This window comes from Neofelis nebulosa, chromosome 8, assembly GCF_028018385.1.
Source record: "Neofelis nebulosa isolate mNeoNeb1 chromosome 8, mNeoNeb1.pri, whole genome shotgun sequence".
Taxonomy (NCBI): Eukaryota; Metazoa; Chordata; class Mammalia; order Carnivora; family Felidae; genus Neofelis; species Neofelis nebulosa.
The window spans coordinates 54,672,753-54,693,227 of record NC_080789.1 but is presented as its reverse complement, the minus strand read 5'-3'; the positions used below and the strand labels follow the sequence as shown (position 1 = coordinate 54,693,227).

The window sequence follows — 20,475 nt, the reverse complement described above, 5'->3', positions numbered from 1 at the left end:
CAGAAAGGGGATACTTTTACCAGGGGAAACAGTAGGAGTTCAGCTGAACACAAAGCTACAGCTGCTTCCTGGTAAACCGCATAGACCAACAAGAAAGAAAGGAGTTAATAATATTGATGTGGCAAATGACCCTAATGACCATGAGGAAGAGGGTAGTTGCTATGAATGGAAGGAGGAAGTACAGAAACGAGTATGTTAGGCTCTCGGATGATTCACTGGGCCATTTTTTGGCATCTTCATGTCAGTTATAACTATAAACTTGTAAGTACAACCATAGCATTAAGAACATGATAATCCAGGGCTCAGAATCCTCAGGTATTAGGTCTGGGTAAAACATCAAGCAAGCCTACCTGATGAGAAGTGCTGGCTAAAGGAAAGTGAAACCTAAATGGCTAGGGGGCTGGACAGATCATGAGTATCAGTAATGGCCTTGGTACCAACTGTATTATCAAGTACCTTTTCTTAGAAATTGCAACCAACTGTGACCAATTTGATAAACTTTGCCTGGATGAAGTGAACTTATATAAGCAGCAAGTGGATCTGAGGGCTATGAAAAATGGACAGTAATGGAATACAGATGGTGCAATGTTACCAAGATTCTTTTTTGTCAGCTGTGCACCTTTCCTACATTTGCTGTGAATGTGAGCAGAATGTTAGCAGAATGTTCTCAGCTCTTCCCTTCTTCAGAGGTTTACCCTCTGCAAAAGAAGAGCCACTTCCCCAGGAAGGCAATCAACAGACTTGACTAGACAATTACTAGTAGACACAAGGGTGGACGAGGCTGTCTATCTTATCTCAAGGAGAGGCCAACTCTGGAGCAATTCATGTTTCAGAGCACCTTCAAAGGACCTGACCAGGCTATTCTCCAGCTGACACTGTATTTGTATTTAGCCTTTATTTCCTGCTCTATCCTGCTTCCCTTGCTCTCCTCCTGAGAGCACTCTTTTAATAAATCACATAAACAAGAATTCCCGACTTGGCTCTGCTTCTGGAGAACCATACCTAGGACATAGGGTAATACGCAAATCATCTGAAAGAATGCATCCTAAGCACAGGCCTTAAAGATTCTCACAAACATGGTTTCAATGAACATTAGTTCATAATTTTTTTTTCAAATCACAAAACTTTATAATACATATCATGAGTGAGATTCACCAAGAAAAAGACACAAAAATTTTAGAAAAGAGAATCAACTCAAATAGAAAACATATATATAATATACAAAAAACATGTATTATATATACAATATATTCTGTATATATTATATGTTGTATGTATACAACATATAATATATTCTCTATATATTGTCTGTATATAAATACATATGACTATATATACTTTAAAACATATATGATATATACAAAACATATATTATATAAAATCCATAAAAAGAGGAAATGCAAACATGAATGACAACAAAAATATATCAATATCAAAAGTCAATTTCACCAAAAGGAAAAAAAAAGTAATCTTGAATAGCATATAGTAGATGAAACTAAAACTCAATATATGGATTAAAGAGAGATTAGATTGAGGAGAACAAAGAACTAGTGTGGCAGGAAGATGTGAATAAATACCCCAAAATATAGTACTGAGAGACTTAAAGGTGGAAAATACAAAGGTTGAGATACACAGAGGACACTATGAGAAAGCTGACATACATATAACTAGTAAAAATCTCTAGTTTAGTAGAGATGGTGGTGTAGAAGAAATATTTGATGAGATAATGCCTGAAATATTTTCAAAGTTCATGGAAGACACCAATCCACAGATTCAGAAAGTCAACCAAACCACAAATAGTGTAAAAAGAAATTCACTACTAGGTATATATCATGGTTATATGGAGCAAGACTGCCTAGATTTAAATCCTGCCTCCGAGTTACTAACTAGCCACTAGGGGACAAAGTATTTAACCTTCATTTGCTAATTTCTGATCTGTAAAGTGGGTTTAATAATATTTCATACTTCAGAGATTGTTATGAGGATTAAATGAGTATCTGTGAAGCTCTTAGAATAGTGTTGTTGAGTTTTTAATATTCATCTAACTTTTCTCTTGAATGTTTATACAAGGTGCTCTGAATCGGATATAGATTCAGATATAGATATTATGATTATCTCCCAATAAATAAGTATATTGGCCTGCTGTGCCCCAAGCCTTACTCATGATGAAAACCAGCTCAAATGTCCTACACAAATAGCTGAATACTTTACAGGTGAATGAGAGAAGAATGGGCTTTTCATCACTTATATACAGGAGAGACAGTCATCCTCTCCCATCCTGAAAGGAAAAAAAAAAAATCTTTTGCTGCTTTGAGATGGGTTGGAAAGGATCCTAGGTTCTCACTCTAATCTTTTGAATGTAAATACATCTTTCTAAGGGTCAAAGAAACCTCAGGGGTCTCCAAGATCTGAGTTTCATACTTAGAAAGGTAGTGGCCCTAATCTTTCTGACACCTTGAGAGCTTAATCTAGGGACCTAATCCAAGCTGTTAACCATTTATTTCACTTGAGGGGACAAGAGGAATTTTATCATTCTTTTGAATCAAAGCAATTAACTATATAATTAACTCTAGGTGTGATATATCTCAGGAGGCTGGGACTTTTTATTGGAGCACTGAAAACTCCAGAAAGTTTCACTTTCCCACAAATACCCACCCTATACTGAGTTTAAGTGATTGTTATATAAATAAAAATAAATACAATTAATGAAGCTATAAAGATAAGAGCAGAAAGTAATGACATATAAGAAGATACACAAAGGACAGGATCATTTGAAAATGAATAAAATTGACCAATTCTGGTTTCCTCAATCAAGAAAAGAGAGAAGACACACTGAGCACTAGTCACATAGGAAGAGGAGATATACATACAGACACAGAAGGTTACAAAGATAGTAAGAAAATATGCCCTGAACTACCTTATTAGCACTAACGCTTTGGAAAACCATTTGGCATCATCCGGTAAGTCTGAAGATATGCATGCCGTGAGAACCAGCATTTCTGTTCCTCAGAATGTGTTCTGAGAAACTCTCGCACACGTGCACCAGAAGTATGCAGATATGTATAGAAGCATTGTTCATAATGGCAAGAAAATAGAATACCAAATGTTCATGTACGAGAATATAAATATATTAATTGTGGTGACTTTATACAAAAAAATACACAGCAATAGTAAAAAATGAATAAACCAGAGCTATATGCCATCACCCATAATTAATGCCACAAATACTTATTGGGCAAAGTGCAGAAGAATACAATATAATACTATTATGCAAATTCAATAACAGCCAAAATTAAGGAATATGTCATTTGGATGTAAAGACATAGTGAAATTAGAAATAAATGCAAAATTATAATCACAAAATTTAAGAATAGTGATTATCTGGGGATCTAAGAGGCAAAGGAATGCAATCAGAGTGGCAGACATAGCCACAGAGTATGAGAAATACTACATTTCTCAACTGGGTGGTGAGCATGAACCACATATTCATTTTATAGACATGACTTACATATACATCATACTTACTATTTTAAATGTAAATTAGTTTAAAACAAAAGGGGCACTTTGCATGGATCCTATCACTTGGCTTTGAGCTGAGAAAGCATCTTTATCACAAACCTTTGCTTCACAAGAGTAACACCGACCATTCCTATAACCGTCCTGCACCCAACTTCTCTCAATTCTTCTTTTATCGGCTGGGAAAGGGAACTGGGGTGACCACCCATCACAGAAGGAATGGTGTGTCTTCTCCTGTTATGCGAAGGCAGGGGGTTCGGCCCTAGTAGTTTGCAAGTCTTATTAAAAGGTGAGTATTTGGGGTGCCTGGGTGGCTCAGTCAGGTGTCAGACTTCAGCTCAGGTCATGATCTCACAGTTCGTGGGTTCAAGCCTAGAGTCTCCTTCAGATTCTGTGTCTACCTCTCTCTCTGCCCCTCACCTGTTCCTGCTCTGACTCTGTCTCTCAAAAGAAAAAAAAAAAAAAAAGAGGTGAGTAATTAACACTACTTTGTCCTTAGATTTGGTCCATTGTTGCCAATTGGAGGCATGGGGAATAACGTCCTTCTCGCCATCTTTTTAATTTTACACTAATAACAATTATCAAAGACCATTTAAAGTTTGATTTGTGGATCAGTATGCTGTATTAAAGAAAGAAGGAAATTCTAAAAAAGACATGATATAATTAATATTATATGTATACACTGCCACACACACTGTGGGGTGAAAACAGGATTATAAAATATGAAGGGCTGCTTCATAAAACTCTCTTATTTTGAAAGATGTCTCTTTTTGGTTTTAAACATGGGGGTAAAGATTTTGTCCAAGAGGCATACCTCTCACAACACATCCCTCCTCTCCCTGGTGTTAATGTTCCAGGTAATGCTAATGAAGTGCACATGTGTAACTAATTTAAGTGTTACAGAATTCAAGGCACTCTTAACTCCCTCTCCCCCTCAAAATAAAATTTAAATGTTGCTCATCTCTAGACTTTACAGAGGACTGAAAATTGAATTGTAAAATCATATTTCACAGAAAAATCTGAACTGACTATTCAGGTTATGAATACTTGATTATGGTAGGGACAGTTCAGAAATAGCCCCATTTTAATTCATTTTGAAAAGGTAGTTATTCATATACTGAGTCTTACGCTCAGGAAAGAGAACAGAAAGGTCCTGAGCTGTCAGGCTTAACACATATGTTTAAAACAAATATTCTCACTCTGTCCTGAATTGAGCCTGCTGAATATCGTACTAGGGATAGAGTCCAAAAGGTGGTGAAAGAGGTACTCTGGCATGAAGAAATATGATCCATAAAAAGCACTGAGGGGAAATTTACATAAATATATATATGTGCATATATATATATATATATACACATACATACATATTTACATATATATTATATATGTATATTAAGATACAGATCCTTTCATTACCAGGATGACTGCAATTTGAAATTCATGTTTATTACATGTCAACTAAACATTTTAACATCAATACCTTGAAAATGGAAATGACAGCAGAAAGGCAGAGCCAAAATTCCGAACTCTTTGAACTCTTTGCAGAAATGGCAATAACCCTAGAAACATTTAAGCAATCATGCTTCCCCTAACAAAGCCATATCAAGGATAACTCTCTCTGCATTTTTACTTAAAGAGAATGACCAGGAAGGACCCATACCCAGTAAAACTAACAGACCAGTGAAGATAGAACAGGACAGTCTGGGTTAAAGGAAGTCACTTTCTACAGAGAGCTGAGGGAAAAAAAAATCAGAAGAGCTTACCTTTATGATGGTTTGCACTGGACACAACTTTCCCCCACAAGGTCACAATAAATATTATTATGAGCAGCTTTCCTTTTGTGGCTTTCTGTAAGTATCTCTTACTCATCCTGCAAATAAAAAACAATAATAAAAACCCTAAGCATATGAAATCACTGTTTTTCCATTATAATTGTGCTACATTTAAAGCTTTCATGACACCTGAACACCTGAAAATTGCATTTATTGTATTTGGAAAGCTGTTTACTGTATATAAACTCTGAAAAGAAAAAATAAAAGTATTCCAAACAAACTACCTTGATATGATGAAAGAGATAAGAGAGGCCCTATCTCAGTCAGTCTTCATTCACTTAACAATAGCCTAAATCAACTGGGAAACATTACCATTTTTCTCCATATAAATATAGATTAACTTATTCACAAAATCCGAGGCATAGTTGTTTGAATAAATAAGTGACTTATCTTACTTTTTTCCCTAAAAGATTCCTTCTTCAATTCCAAGTCAAATGGTCAGAGTAAACAGTTTAGATAAAATGTGTGAGATGAATTCCTGCCCAGAATAAACTCATTTCAAATCTATTATTCCTAATGTGCTTTAAAAAAAAAAAGTCACCTGGTACAACTTCTTACAATGCTACCATTAGAGACACACAGATGTTTTAATATTGTTGGAATCCACCATTCTGCACTTTATCAGAAGCAGGAGAGAAATGGAAAAGCAGAATGAAAAACACCAAGCAAACATTTTATTATTTTTTTTAATGTTTATTCATTTTTGGGAGACAGAGATAGACAGAGTACAAGTGGGGGAGGAGCAGAGAGAGAGAGAGAGAGAGAGAGAGAGACAGAATCTGAAGCAGGCTCCACGCTCTGAGTTGTCAGCACAGAGCCCAATGCGGGGCTCGAACTCATGAACCTTGAGATCATGTTCTGAGCCAAAGTCAGACACTTAACTGACTGAGTCACCCAGGTGCCCCCCAAGCAAACATTTTCAAGTTGAATGCACAAAACTCAGGAAAGCGATGTTCTAATAAAATAATAGCCACCTATAATAAAAGTTCAGCACCTACTTTCTCTAACTTTCTATGACATTATTTCAGTCATTCTTCACAACAAATTTGGGATATTGGTACGTCCATCTCCATTTCAAAGATGAAATTTAGAAATTTGCCTAAGCTCATATTTAATGATAGAATAAACATTCAAACCAGAAATGCCTAATTCTAAATTCCTTACATTACTGCCTTGTTAAGGGGTGAGTGAAACTGATATAAAATACAATTCATCTGCATTTATTTCTGAGGGACATAAAATATATGTCCATCACTTAGTGCCTTCTCAGATTCTGGTCCTATATTGAACTCCATTCTTGTTTGATCTACAGATTCTTACATTATTTCTAGGGAAGGTTCATGAGGTCACTTTCTGACCTAGCTTGATTCTTCTTCCTCTTGATTCTCTAAGTTACCTCTTTTCTCACATATTTACTTCCAAAAATTCCATCTCCAAAAATATGATTCAGTGGTAGCAATGATGGCTATAATTTTGTAAAATTTTGAAAAGGAGTCTTTCATATGGGTAAATGCCTTAAAATTGAATTATTATCTATTTTAATATAGATATATGCTAATATTCCTTGGCATGAAGAAGCTGTATGCACTGTGTATACACTATACACAGAAGATAATAAGTACTCAATAAATGTTAACAATTACTATAATCAATGATAGCAATGGAAATACATGCTGTTTTCTAAAAACTACACTGAAATTACAACTATGTAAAAGGTGTATGTACATAAACACAATGGAGTTTGCAAAAATAAATAAATAAGTAAACTTTTAAATCAAATAAAACAATTACTTGGTTAGTCCAGCTTTTCCCTTGGGGCATTCTGTGAGGCATCAATTTTCACAGAATGTTAATACAGTATTAGTGAAAAACATAGGGGGCATATATGTTTGTGTATGGGATTCAACAAATGTAAGAGGCATATCTGAGTGTGCAGCATTTTCCAGAAGCCTTTCTCCACAGAGTAACACAGGATACAAGTGTTCCCAGGAAGCCTCTTGGAGAAATAATCTGGTCTTGTATTCTCTCTCCGTAAACAAAATACCCATTCTACACCTTCCATTTTGTAGCCTTTGTTTCCTCTCAGGACTCTTACTACTAGAGTTTTGTTCTGAGAATCTACTTTTTCTATACTTTTTCTAACATTTTTTTTAGCCCTCCTGCCTCCCCACACACACACACCCGATCCTTGCAATCTTACTGTACTGCATATCATATAACTGAATGAACAGTTTAGCAAAACTCATCTGACAAGAAGAGCTGCTTAGCATAATTCTTGATAATAGCTTTCCCATAGCAAATGGCCTCTGCTACAAGGTCAATGACCCATTTGTATGTTCCATACCATTGTGCACTCACCAAATGGGATGACAGAACTGACAGCTGGTCAAACTGGTAACTGGACATATGGAAACAGAAACACCCACAAAGTCACCAGGCTGTCAAACTAAGAAAGGAAGGGGAATACAATGCAACATGTGGAGATGTATAAAGACCCCTTCCTTCTCCCTCTCACACCCCCTCCATCCCCTCCAGTCAATTATCATCTTCGGTCAGTACTACTTCCTGAGTATTTCTTAAATGTATACACTTATTTTCATCCCTACTGCAGTACTGCAGTTCACACCACCCAAATTTCTCTCTTAGCTGGATTTATTACTGCCAACACTGTCACCCTCTGGAATTGAAGACAAGCTCTCTGCCTTTTTCATGACCAAATTTGTAGTGTTTAACAGTCAGTAAGTGCCTAATATTATTGACTGAATGTAATAGAGTGTGGTCAAATACATAACTATGATCATGAGACACGCTTTACATGATTAAAACCTTCACAAGAATCCCCTTGGGTTCAGAAGTAAACACCCTTAATAAGTTCTTAGCAATTATATTAAAAAAAAAAAAAAAACCCTAAATCAGAGATAAACATTTTTTTTGACTATGTCCCTAATCTTAATGTTAGGGCTTTCCTCCCCATCTCCCTCTCCACACATGCTCCTAGTCTGTATTTTAACTCCATTACATTTCCTCAATTTCTTCCAGCCAAATTTCACTTCCACGTCACCTAAAACCTAACAGCCATCCACTCCATCCTCCATTCTTGTTAATGCTAACATTCTTTTTTTTTAAATTTTTTTTAATGTTTATTTATTTTTGACACAGAGACAGAGCATGAACGGGGGAGGGTCAGAGAGAGGGAGACACAGAATTGAAACAGGCTCCAAGCTCTGAGCTGTCAGCACAGAGCCCGATGCGGGGCTCAAACTCACAGACCGCGAGATCATGACCTGAGCCGAAGCCGGCCGCTTAACCGACTGAGCCACCCAGGCGCCCCAATTAATGCTAACATTCTATTCACTGGTCAAGGGGCAGATGAGCAGTCCCTCCAGGACCAGGTTGAGCATCCTTCCTTACACACACCAGCCACGTGCCACACTATTATAATTTCCATTTACTTATCTCCATCCCTCACTGTCATATAAGGTTCCTAAAGATAGGGACTGTACTCCATAAGTTTGTGAATAGCTAGGGCCTGGCCTAAGGGTCAGCTTAGAATGGAAAATGAGTTTTTGTTGAATGTTGGTGGTATCCTAGATCCAAATATATTGTGTAGTTGTCAACATGAGGAGGAAGCAAGTATGTGTCATTTCTTTAGGGTAAAACTGGGAAAAGACAAACAGAAAGAAGAATGTGAGAAAGAGGTGGGGGAGGGGTAGACAAGAAAGGGCAATCTGGAAGAGAAGAAAAAAGGAGAAATCCAATCTGGAATGTGTTTTATTCTGATTTTAAGTTTATTTATTTTGAAGGAAAGAAAGAGGGTGCATGAGGGGCAGAGAAGGAGAGAGAGAGAGAGAGAATCCCAAGCAAGCTCTGCACCATCAGCACAGAACCAGATGAGGGGCTCATATCTATCAACCGCGAGATCAGGACCTAAGCCCAAATCAAGAGGCAGATGCCAGACTGAGCCAGCCAGGTGCTATTCTAACTGAGTTTTAAAGAACAATCAAGTTTGAGCAAACTGAAGTGCAATGGAGTGAAGGAGGTTTTCAACAAAGGAGCGTTATCAAGAAGGAAGAAGGCTGAGTGCTCCATTTCTTCTTGACCTTCTGTGAGAGCACAGAAGAGGGGGCATTCACTTCTCATTCAGTGTGTAAACACCAGACCCCAGTTTGAACGTGTCCACCACAGTCAAGGGTCAGACGCACTTTCAGAACTGTCCCCTTCGTCTGCGAAAATGACAAAATATAAGTGCGTTTTTTAACAGCAACCTCTGAGGGAAGAAGAAATGGGAAACTGCAGGATAAATACACACAGAGGATGAAACCTTGAAACTGCTCCTCCAGCAGCAGCAGCTTACAAGGAGCACAAGGGAAACGGGATAATTGAGTAAGGGTAACCTTGGCAGTGGAGGATGTTGAAAAGTTGTCAGAGGAGAAAACTGACAATTAAACCTTCAGACTTTCTCCTACTCCTTTCTTTCATATGACATGTTTCAGTTATATTCTCTTAGATTACATCTTTGAAGCACTGGGAAACCCTTCGCCTCCCTACTGATGTTAAAAGTGTGTTTAATTGTAAATAAGCAAGAACAGAAAAATTGTTACGCTACTAGAAAAATCGTCTCCCCATAAAAACAGAAAGTTTAGCTGATCTAAAGAGGAGAAGATGTATGGGAAAAGGAGATAAAAGCTGGAGCCTAGTATCCACCTGGGCTCCCCTTGAGCTTAATATGCTCTGTTGAAATAAAGGCCACGTAAGACAATACACATAAGGGTCTTTTTAGGGCTCTCCTCTACACTGATCTAATGTGTATACCAATCCAGTGTAGGCATGGACTTTATCAGCCGAATCTAGTACAGGAATTTACCCTTGAGGCAGAATGCTACAATTGATAACACCAGTTCCTTTTCTCCTCACAGGGACCAGATTGGTCTTATAAAATTTAAATCCAATCATATTAACTCCCCCTAACCCTCCTGCACCCCTGCCAAACACACACTCCTTACTTTAAATTCCAGAATTTACCTACCTATTGAAACCAGAGTAAAATCTAAAATTCTTACCAGAAAGATAGCTCAACATCATCTCCCCCCTAGACCTCTCTGACCTCACCTCACATTCCTGGTCCCTTCCTTGCCTACACTGAAGCCACATTGGCCTTCTCTCTATCCTTTTGCTGAGGAAGTTCATCAAGAAGACATGACTGATAATTGGCTGCCGAGCTGGACCCAGGCAATTAGAGGCTTCTCACCCCTTGCCTGTCCTTGGAAGATACATTCTTCCCACCATTTACAGAGTGGGAGTTGTTTCAAAGACCTACTCTTGAGAGTAGAAGGTGTTGCTGACACCATCTGGAATGGTATACGTGACTGAACACCATTCAAGACTCTATATATACTTTTAAGAGTCTGGTGGGTGGGTGGAGACATCTACTCTGCTTGCAGCCACCCAAGACAAGCCTCATATGTAAGTCCCCTTGCTTAGTATTCCCTTCCCTGACACCTACCAATCTGGAGGGGCCTGCCTCTTTCTTCACTTTCTCCTTGCCCCACATGTATGGGAGTCAGTTTTAGATTTCACCCAGGAAACTCCCAAGGGTACAAACCAACACCCTCATGCCAAGCTTGTTCTAGACCTTACACTAACTGCTAGCTCTGCCTTAAAGTCTCCCCACAGGTCTTGGTACAGTGAGCTTCTATCTATGATAGCCTCCACAGAGTGGCTCCTGACCAGCCTACTTTCCAGAGTCCAGAGAAACCCACCCCACAGTCTCTCTTGTTCTCTTTCTCCACTTATTACAATCTGAAGTGGCCTTATTCACTTATTTATACATCTTTAGGGTTTACTTTATTCTTCTTTCCATTAAAAGATAATTTTCATGAGAGCAGGTCCTGTCTAGTAATCATTGCTCCAGCACAAAGAATACCAACATCATGGAATATCAACAGCTGTTCAATGAAGGAATGAGTATACTGATTTTACAATCAAAAGAAATGAATCCTGTTTAATGAATAACTTTCATTACTTTTTTTATTATTTATTTTTAGAGAAAGAAAGAAAACACATACACGTGCTTGGGTGGGTGGGGGGAGGCAGATGGAGAAGGAGAGAGAGAATCTTAAGCAGGTTCTATGTGGGGCTCCATCTCATGCCTGTGAGATCATGACCTGAACCAAAATCAAGAGTTGGATGTTTAACGGACTAAGCCACAGGTGTCTTTTAAGTTAAACAATTAAATTTCTATTATATACAGCAGCTAGGAATGCTAATGGTAAGAACCACATACATATTAGTGGAGTGATAGGAGATAAAATAAAAAGAGGACTGAGTGGGAGGCAAGGAAATAAAAACAGAGACCAGATTAATCTCTCAAGATACATGCAGAGAAGACAAGTAAAAATAGAGTGGTGCTAGAGAGATCTGAACAGAGTGAAGGGAAGGGGAGAGAAGGAAGAGAGAAGGTAAAGATATCAAAGTGAGGATAAACTTGAAGACTGAAGTTTTTGTATATTTTTATGTTCCATAACTATGTTATTATTACGATGCTGTTATAACATTGTTTTTTATGATTATTACTACTTCTAATTTCCTCATTTTATATTGAAACAAATGTATCTTCCAAAACTAAATGATTCTTCATTTCCTGATAGGTGATTAGAAAAAGCCTACTGAGTAGCACATGTAGAGCCACAAATTTCACAACATTTTTGGCTTTCTCCAAGAAGAATGTCAAGCTTGATGAACATTTTATGATAAATACTATGACTCTATCTACTATATCCAGGTGTTGACTGAAATAGCAATTATCTTTGAAGTAGACAGTAATATCTAGATTAAAGATTAAAGTATTGTGCATATAAAAGAATATATAGTAACAAACTTAAGAGATAATCATGCAACTCTACCAGTAATCCTATACTGTGTGTTACATCATCCAGAAGCTGGGGTGGTTGATTCAACACATTTTCATTACTGCAATTTATTTTGTTTACATTTTACATCATATAAATACAATATCATTACAATACAGTCCTTAAACCACACTTACCAAGTACATTTAAATTAAAACCTCCCTCCTGAACAATCAGAATCTGGACTTCCCATCTTGTAAATATGATCAAAAGTTTAGAGTTGCATTTTCATATGCCAGTCATATGATTAGCCCAGTTAGCTTGTATTTCCTTAGGTAACTTCAAAACAAAGTTTTTGGAATCTTAATCAGTTTCTCAACTCTTTCTGAATTAAAACAATGGCTTTAAAAATTTCATTCTATTTGTTACATTAGTGTTTTATGATGAATCTACATTTGGGATTTTATTCAGTTAAGTCAACCCTGGAGGTTTTGCCAAAAAAGCTCCAATGGTTTCCAAGGCTTGCCTGGTAGCAAGTACAAGATCCATTTAAGAACCACAACTGCCTCCTCCCCTCACCCAAATTTTATACTTCCATTCATTTTGCCACAATACTGCAATTTTCATGGGTGTAGAAACCCAGAGAGAACTTCTGCTTAATGCCTGGCAATGTATAGCCAAAGTGTTGATTGTGTACAAATGCCTTTGCCACCTAAAGACCATAATGATAGGAAATAGAAATGTATCATCACTTAAATGATTTCTCCAGAAACATGCAATATTCTAGGGATCCAAGCTCTAATACACCAAACTGGCAAAAATGAAAGAAGGCAAAATAAGTCAATCACTGGAGGTTTATGAAAGCCCTAGAAAGATATCTGCAATGAGGAGGACTAAATTGAACCACAGTGCTGTGCATCTGTGATTACAATTGAATCACGTACCCTCCTTTTCCATCTATAAAATGAGAATGTCACTATATTCTCAAGCAGGAATGCCACTCTAACAAACAAGAATTCACGTGACAGTTGGAACTTAATAAAAGATATATGATAGGGGTGCCTGGGTGGCTCAGTCAGTTAAGCATCCAACTTTGGCTCAGGTCATGATCTCACCATCTGTGAGTTTGAGCCCCGCGTCAAACTCTGTGTTGACAGCTCAGAGCCTGGAGCCTGCTTCAGATTCTGTGTGTCCCTCTCACTCTGCCCCTCCCCTGCTCATGTTCTCTTTCTATCAAAAATAAAAAAACATTAAAAAAATTTTTTAAATAAAAAAGTAAAGATATATGATAGATCAGAGGTGTTACTATTTCTTCAAAGGTCCTTCTATCAGAGCATTGGCTTACAAGTCAGAAATACCTGCTTGAGTGAGATACTGGCTCTAATACCTAAGGAAACTTGATAAATTCATTTGTCTATTAACAGCTTTGAGTCTCAAGGCCCACATATGGAATGCGTGGATACTATTACATATTGGTGGGACTGTTGTAAGAAATAAAAACGATGTATACAAAGCATCTACCACAAACCAGAATACAGTAGACATCAAAACTGTATCTATTATTTTATATTATTAATATTTGGAGCATAGCTTCATTCTAAGAATGAGTGAAATAGAAAAAGTCCTTGAGCAACAAAAAGACCTCATGTTCTCTAATCATAAGACATAAACCTACTTTTAGGGATGTGGGCTAAGTCTACAGAATTAAAAGGTGAGAATATGAAGCAACAGGCTAAAAACTGGAGGCAGGGCTAACGAACAGAGATTTCTGATGGTTCTGCAAAATAAATAGTGATACAAGGATAACAAAGAATACATCAAATCTATAAATATACAGCATTCTAGGATCATTAGGTATAAGGACAAATACTCCATGGGGTGCCTGGGTGACTCAGTGTGTTAAGCCTCAGACTCTTGATCTTGGCTCAGGTCATGAACTCAAGGGTCCTGAGATAAGAGCCCTGTGTTGGGCTCTGCACTGATAGCACAGAGCCTGCTTGGGATTCTGTCTCTACCTCTCTCTGTCCCTCCCTCACTTGCTCATGTGTGCTTGTTCTCTCTCTCTCTCTCTCTCTCTCTCTCTCTCTCTCTCTCTCCCCCCCCCCATCTCTCTCTCAAAATAAATAAATTTTTTAAAAACTTCAAAAAAAAACCTGTTAAAGAAATAGGACAAATACTCCCCAGATGCCCCTAGAGGTAAGTAGAGCACAGCATGCTAACTGAAGTTACTAATATTACTGCATATGTTTCTACAGCTCTAAATGTACTGGCTTAAAATATATTGGCTTGTTTAATGTATCACTGAATCCTCATGATAACTCTTTGAACAAAGCTCTGCATGTATTAATATCGCCAGATTACACATGAGAATCTGCAAGAATAATCTGAAGACAAGTTATAAGTGGGAATGCGGTCTTGAATCCAGATCTTCTGCCCACTGGCTTGGTCCTCATTGAGACAGTAGATGAACAATGCTCCACATTCTCTGTAATGTATCTCAAAAGTACATGCTGCATTTTAGAAAAGTGTGCACTGAAAAAGGCTAAAATGGAGTGCTAGCTCTTGGTTATCTGGCATTTTTTTTCATCACTTCTGTGCCATGATACTGGATAAAGGAGATACTATTGTATCTCATTACTGTGGGCTATAAATAAGATAAACTATCTTTACATGGTGCACCCTTTATCATGTATACACCCTGGTTTGATGAAAGGTGAGTTAACACTTTCAGAATTAAACAGAATTAAGTGTCCAGGATCTACCAGACACCAGTCTTTTGAGATTAGACCTAATGGAATTGCTACACCAAGAATGACAACCTTAGTTAACATTTGTCAGATAAAATACACAATGCCAATTTAAGTTGGAATTCATCTTTTTTTCACAGGTTGAGATACAACTGATACACAAAAATATTTACAGATATTTGGAAATATATCTATTCAGATCCCTTATTTTTTAATCTTTTTTTTCTGCTACTGTGTGTTTAAGTTCTGTGTATTTTTGGAAAATAATCTCCTATCAGTTTTATCTGAAATTGACATTTTAACTGTGTGTCCTATAATGCTACTTGCCAAATCTGATGACTCTACCCTAGTTTTCAACTATAACATCTTAAGCAAGAAACTAACATTGACATCTACATGGAAGCATGCTCATCTAAAGAAAAAAACAAGCTTAGAATTTTAGAGATGCTGACAAACAAATAATGAAATCTTCACTTGGTTTGTTTTTTTTTTTTTTTTTTTACTATTTTATGCATACGGACGCAAGAAGACATGGCTAAAAACTATTTATTCAAGTTGGCTGCAGTTCTGCTGGCCAATTTTGAAGATTCTGAATTGTTTATTCTGGCTAAAAATGTAGCATATTTAGTAAAGTATGGCAATTAAGAGTATGAGGTTTGAAGTCAGACATGGATGTCAAGACTTCGTGTGTACGAGCTGTTAGAGACATGCTGTTTAATTTCATAAAGATCCATTTCCTCTTCCATAAAATGTGGATAATAACTGCCTCCAAGAGCTGTTGGGAAGGTAAATGAGTTCACTGATGGTAAAGTATTAAGCACAGATCCTGACACATAGTAAGCAATCTATAAATGGGTGTGTAATATAGTAGACATTTAAAATTCTTCTGTGATTAATTCTTCATTAAATAAGAAAAAGCCAGTCAACTGATCTCCAAATCTGGCTGATAAGCACCACAAGGCATAAGGAAGTCAGTACTGAACACGTCTTCCTTCTTATGTGACCTGTTGAGGTATTTACTCCCTTCTCAGTGGCTTTAGACAATTGAGGGTAGTGTATCCATCAGATTTAAATTTCATATCTCTTTGCACTTCACAATATTAACCTTAAGCTACATTCTTTCTCTGCACTTCTGTTTCATATTCAGTAGCCCTATCCATACCTTTTTTTTATTGATTTTTTTAAATTATGGACTATTGCTTCTGGGATCCAAATGTGTTCTTCCTAAATTAAAAATAAACAACAGGCACTACGGTTATATGGTATGATCAAAGTGAGATTTCATACTGAACCACCTGAAACAAGCAATATACAATATCAAACAATAACCGATAAACAAATGTGAGTGTAATTGAGCTAAAACTTAAAATGTAATAAAGCCATTTAATTGGAAATAAACTAGCTTGTACAATTTAATATAAAACATATGTTTACCACCAAATAATGGTACATTGATGATACTTATAAAGAAAACTACTAGACCACGTAAAGCATCATTTCATATTCAATCTCTTCTATAAAGAAAAACTTCAGGCAAAAATGTCAACAACTAGGAAAATTTGGATTTACCTCCTCTCACCCTCTTGCAGCAATGACGCTATGTCACATGATGGCTAGGAACAGGTTGTGGGAGACACAGTATCTAGACAACTCACAGAGCATCTACTCCTGAATAATATAGATATGGCTACATCTCACAATTGTTGGGTAGAGGATCATTAAGTAGCATAAGAAAGAAAACTTCCAATCATATGTAGCTAAATCATAAGCCTAGCATTTAATTTTGTATGTATGATAAAAACAGCTCTGCACATGTATCTAAGGTCCACATAGAGTGTTCGTAATAAAATATGTCCTCTTTTTATTTTAGAGAGAGAGAGAAAGAGAGAGAGCAAGCTGGGGAGGAGCAGAGGGAGACAAGGGATCTCAAGCAGGCTCCATACCCAGCACAAAGCCTGACATGGGTCTTGATTCCACAACCTTGGTATCATGACCTGAGCCAAAATTTAGAGTCAGAATAATCAACTGACTAAGCCACCCAGGTGTCCCTTCCTTTCCTTTTTAATAAAGCTTGTATAGTTATGAAAGCAAGTAATTTATGGTCATGAAATCAGTTCTTTTTGTCTACTCTGTTAGCACTGGGACTAGTTAAGAACTTTTTTCCTTTTACTCTAGTGTACCTGTTCTCTTGGGAAATGAGGCCACAGAAAAAATCTACTCCACCTCAGGTCCTCCTGTATGCTAGCCAAGGAGCGAAAGAATGAGTGAGAATAATAAAAAAAAATTAATCTTTAAGGGTTTCCTGTTAGGATAAAGTTTGTGGTCTGAGAAGGACACATCTCACCTAAGAGAGATACACCTTTACCAATAAGCCATTGCAACACAGACCTTCCCCTCCACATAGAACCTCCTGTGACATAAGTGAACTGCAAGGCTCAAGACCTCCCCTTATGTAACCATCTCCCCCAAGGCACCAATATAAACAAATTTCAACCTTATGAAAATCTATAAAAGTAAATAAGCCATGAAAAAGTTAACAGCTATGTGTTGAAAGGCATGTGATTCTACATCCTCATAAGAAAACAGTAAGAGGTCCAAGAAGAGGCTATTCTAATCAAGTTCTCAATGGTCCACACTTTGCTCTAAGAATAATTGTTTAGCCAAGATTTTTGGACAACCATGTATACCCAGTATTAAACTCTAAGCATATCAGCTTCACAATGTATAATGAAAGAGAGTGACACTAGGATTCACCCATTTTCCTAACTGCATTTCATATACAATCCTTGTTTGTGTTCAGTATTTGTACATAACTTCATATATCTTAATGAGCTCCTTTTGAGGGAAGAGCAGAACATTATCAGATTTTAATATAGCAAAGTACTATAGTCAGCTTTCAGTTAATAGCTTAAGCAGCTGTAAATGCAACCAATTAAAAATCAAAGCAGCAACATCCATCTACACAGTAAGCTCTATGATAAATTAATAAATGGAAGAAATACTATATGTCCTCTTAATTTTGAGTTTGATTATCCTACATGATAATGTACTTTTTCTTACATCTGGTAACAATGACTGCCTCTTTCCCTTGTAGGCAGGATACTTTCAATTGTTATTTTATCTTATATGTAAGCCCTGTCTCTGTAACTAGATTCCAAGTTTGGAGAAACCATATGCTAGCTCTGCTTCCTCATAAAGTATCTCACCCTTGAAAAATGCCATATGGTGTACTAAGAACTTTCACATCCATGATCACATTCAATACGCATGACCAAGAGGCTGGCAGATATAATCACCTGGCAGAGATGAGGAAACAAGCACAGAGAAGTTAAATGACTTGTTCAAGGTCAAAGTTAGTTAGTGGCAGAGCCAAACTCAAAACCAGGTCTTCCAGATCCAATACTGTTTTCATTGAAAGTATGATAATGAAGGGCACCTGGGTGGTTCAGTTGGTTAAGCATCTGACTTTGGCTCAGGTCATGATCTCACAGTTCGTGAGTGAGAGCCGGGTGTCAGGCTCTGTGCTGAAGCACGGAGCCTAGAGCCTGTTTAAGATAATGTGTCTCCCTCTCTCTCTGCCCCTTCCCTGCTCATGTTCTGTCTGTCTGTCTGTCTGTCTGTCTCTCTCTCTCTCTGAAAAATAAATAAAAACATTTTTTTAAAAAGATTTAAAATGACGATAATGAAAACAATGACACTAATGGCACATTTTCTATGCTTTAAAATAGAATACTTTAAGTCCTACTATATTTCCTTTTGGGGCTTCTAAAAAAGATACCCTGACCATAGATATCTTTTAATCCTCAAAGATGCAGATTATCCATGTCTGGAAATAAATTTAGTGAACTATTTCCCAATATAATACTAGATGAAGGGAGAGAGGGCCTTCATGGGTGGAGAGGATGTGGAGGAGTAGGGGAAGGAAGGAAGGAAGGAAGGAAGGAAGGAAGGAAGGAAGGAAGGAAGGAAGGAAGGAAGGAAGGAAGGAAAGGAGGGAGGGAGAGAGGCTACTAGCTGTATATAGATCTATGATGGGGCCAGCAGGAGCAATAAAGTAAGGAAGTGAAATGGGAAATCAGTCTCACCCTCTAATTCACCTCCAGAAACCACCTCCAGTCCATTGGTGATACATGGAAATGTGAGCTTTGTTCTGTCATACCCTCATTTCTTATGAAGAGCCAGAAATCCAGAACCATTTATGAAATCTCTCAATTTTTCAATGTTTTCAATTAATTCCATTTTAAGAACACTCTGCATGCCAAATACAGCCCTTGAGCAGCTAGTGTGTACCTTTGATCTAAGCCATTATTTTTCTGGGTAGGTTATAGAAAATACTTTCCAGTAATAGGCTATATAATTCTGTTTGACTTGGATCAGAAAAAAAAAAAAGGAGCATATAAAGATGAAAATAACCTTAAACCAATTAGCAACTTTCCCTATACTTCTTATTTATTCCCAATTTAAAATTGTACCTAGACTTACAGGCTTCAAATGAATGCTTTTTTAATCAGACAACTGAGCTTATAGGAGTATTTTAAAGTCCTCAGATTTAAAGATGCTCCGTTTAAATGGTATCTTAAAACTCAGTTTGCATTCCATGCGAGAATCAAGAGGCTAAAAACAGAGTATTCGTTCTTACAAGGACAAGATGTGACTCTGTACTTTAGCAGTGGCACATAAAGATTATAATCAGGAATGAAAGAAAGAAAAGGACCTACTGAAAAGCAGATGTCTTGAACTAGAAGTAGCAATCACAGCATCTGCACTTTGGCATCGTGTAGAAAACACTGAAGGAAAACAATAAAGCACAAGGTATAAGAATACCCAAGAAGTCAGCTGGTTCTTTTCAGCTGATAGGAACAAAAACTACAGAGTACAAAAGGCTATTTAGAAGATTTTGGTAAAAATGTGAAGCCTTAAATAGCTTATGGTTCAGACAAACTAGAAACTAGAGGCAAAGGAAGTAAATGGAAAATAAGTGGTTTTACTTAATTTTTCCTCCTCGTCTAAGGCTCGAAGGACAATTCAGAACTACCTCAAGTTCAGACTCTTTCACCAAAATCATTAGCATTGTTTTCTTGGTGATACCATCTTTCAGATGCCAAAGCCACATCAATTTATTACATATAACTTTCCAGAAACACCTTAAAAGCATGTCTAATGTGATCACCCCAGTCAACATTCCATTCTACATGAAAACACAGAAGGACTGATTTGCAGTAAGAATATTTGGATTCAAGCCTTGGTCACCAGCTACTGTTAGGTAGATGATTTCTGGAATCATTCTATCTCTTGAAGCCTCTTTTTTTGTTAAATGAAGGTAAGAACACTTGCCTTCACTACCTCATCAGGTTGGTGTGAAGATCAAAAGAGATAACCTATATGAAAATGTCTTGCAACCTAAATAATATATTATCCAGAGTCAAAGGTCCATAACCCAATGAAAACTACATCCTCACCCACCGTTCAACAAATATTATTAAACATCTACTGTCACTCTAAATACTGGCAATATAGCTGTGAAAATCATAG

General features: G+C 37.2%; 1 protein-coding gene across 5 annotated transcripts in view; it reads right to left on the bottom strand.

The window, feature by feature from the left end:
* TAFA2 (TAFA chemokine like family member 2) overlaps window positions 1-20,475 on the bottom strand; it is a 515,454-nt gene that overhangs the window by 161,948 nt on the left and 333,031 nt on the right. For all 5 annotated transcript variants that reach the window (XR_009265588.1, XM_058742176.1, XM_058742175.1 and 2 more), the window contains one exon: window positions 5,280-5,386. Coding sequence is in view for 4 of the 5 variants with exons in the window: in XM_058742174.1 (XP_058598157.1) it covers window positions 5,280-5,386 (107 nt within the window). In the remaining variant the exon portion in view is untranslated. The remainder of the gene's footprint in view (window positions 1-5,279; window positions 5,387-20,475) is intronic.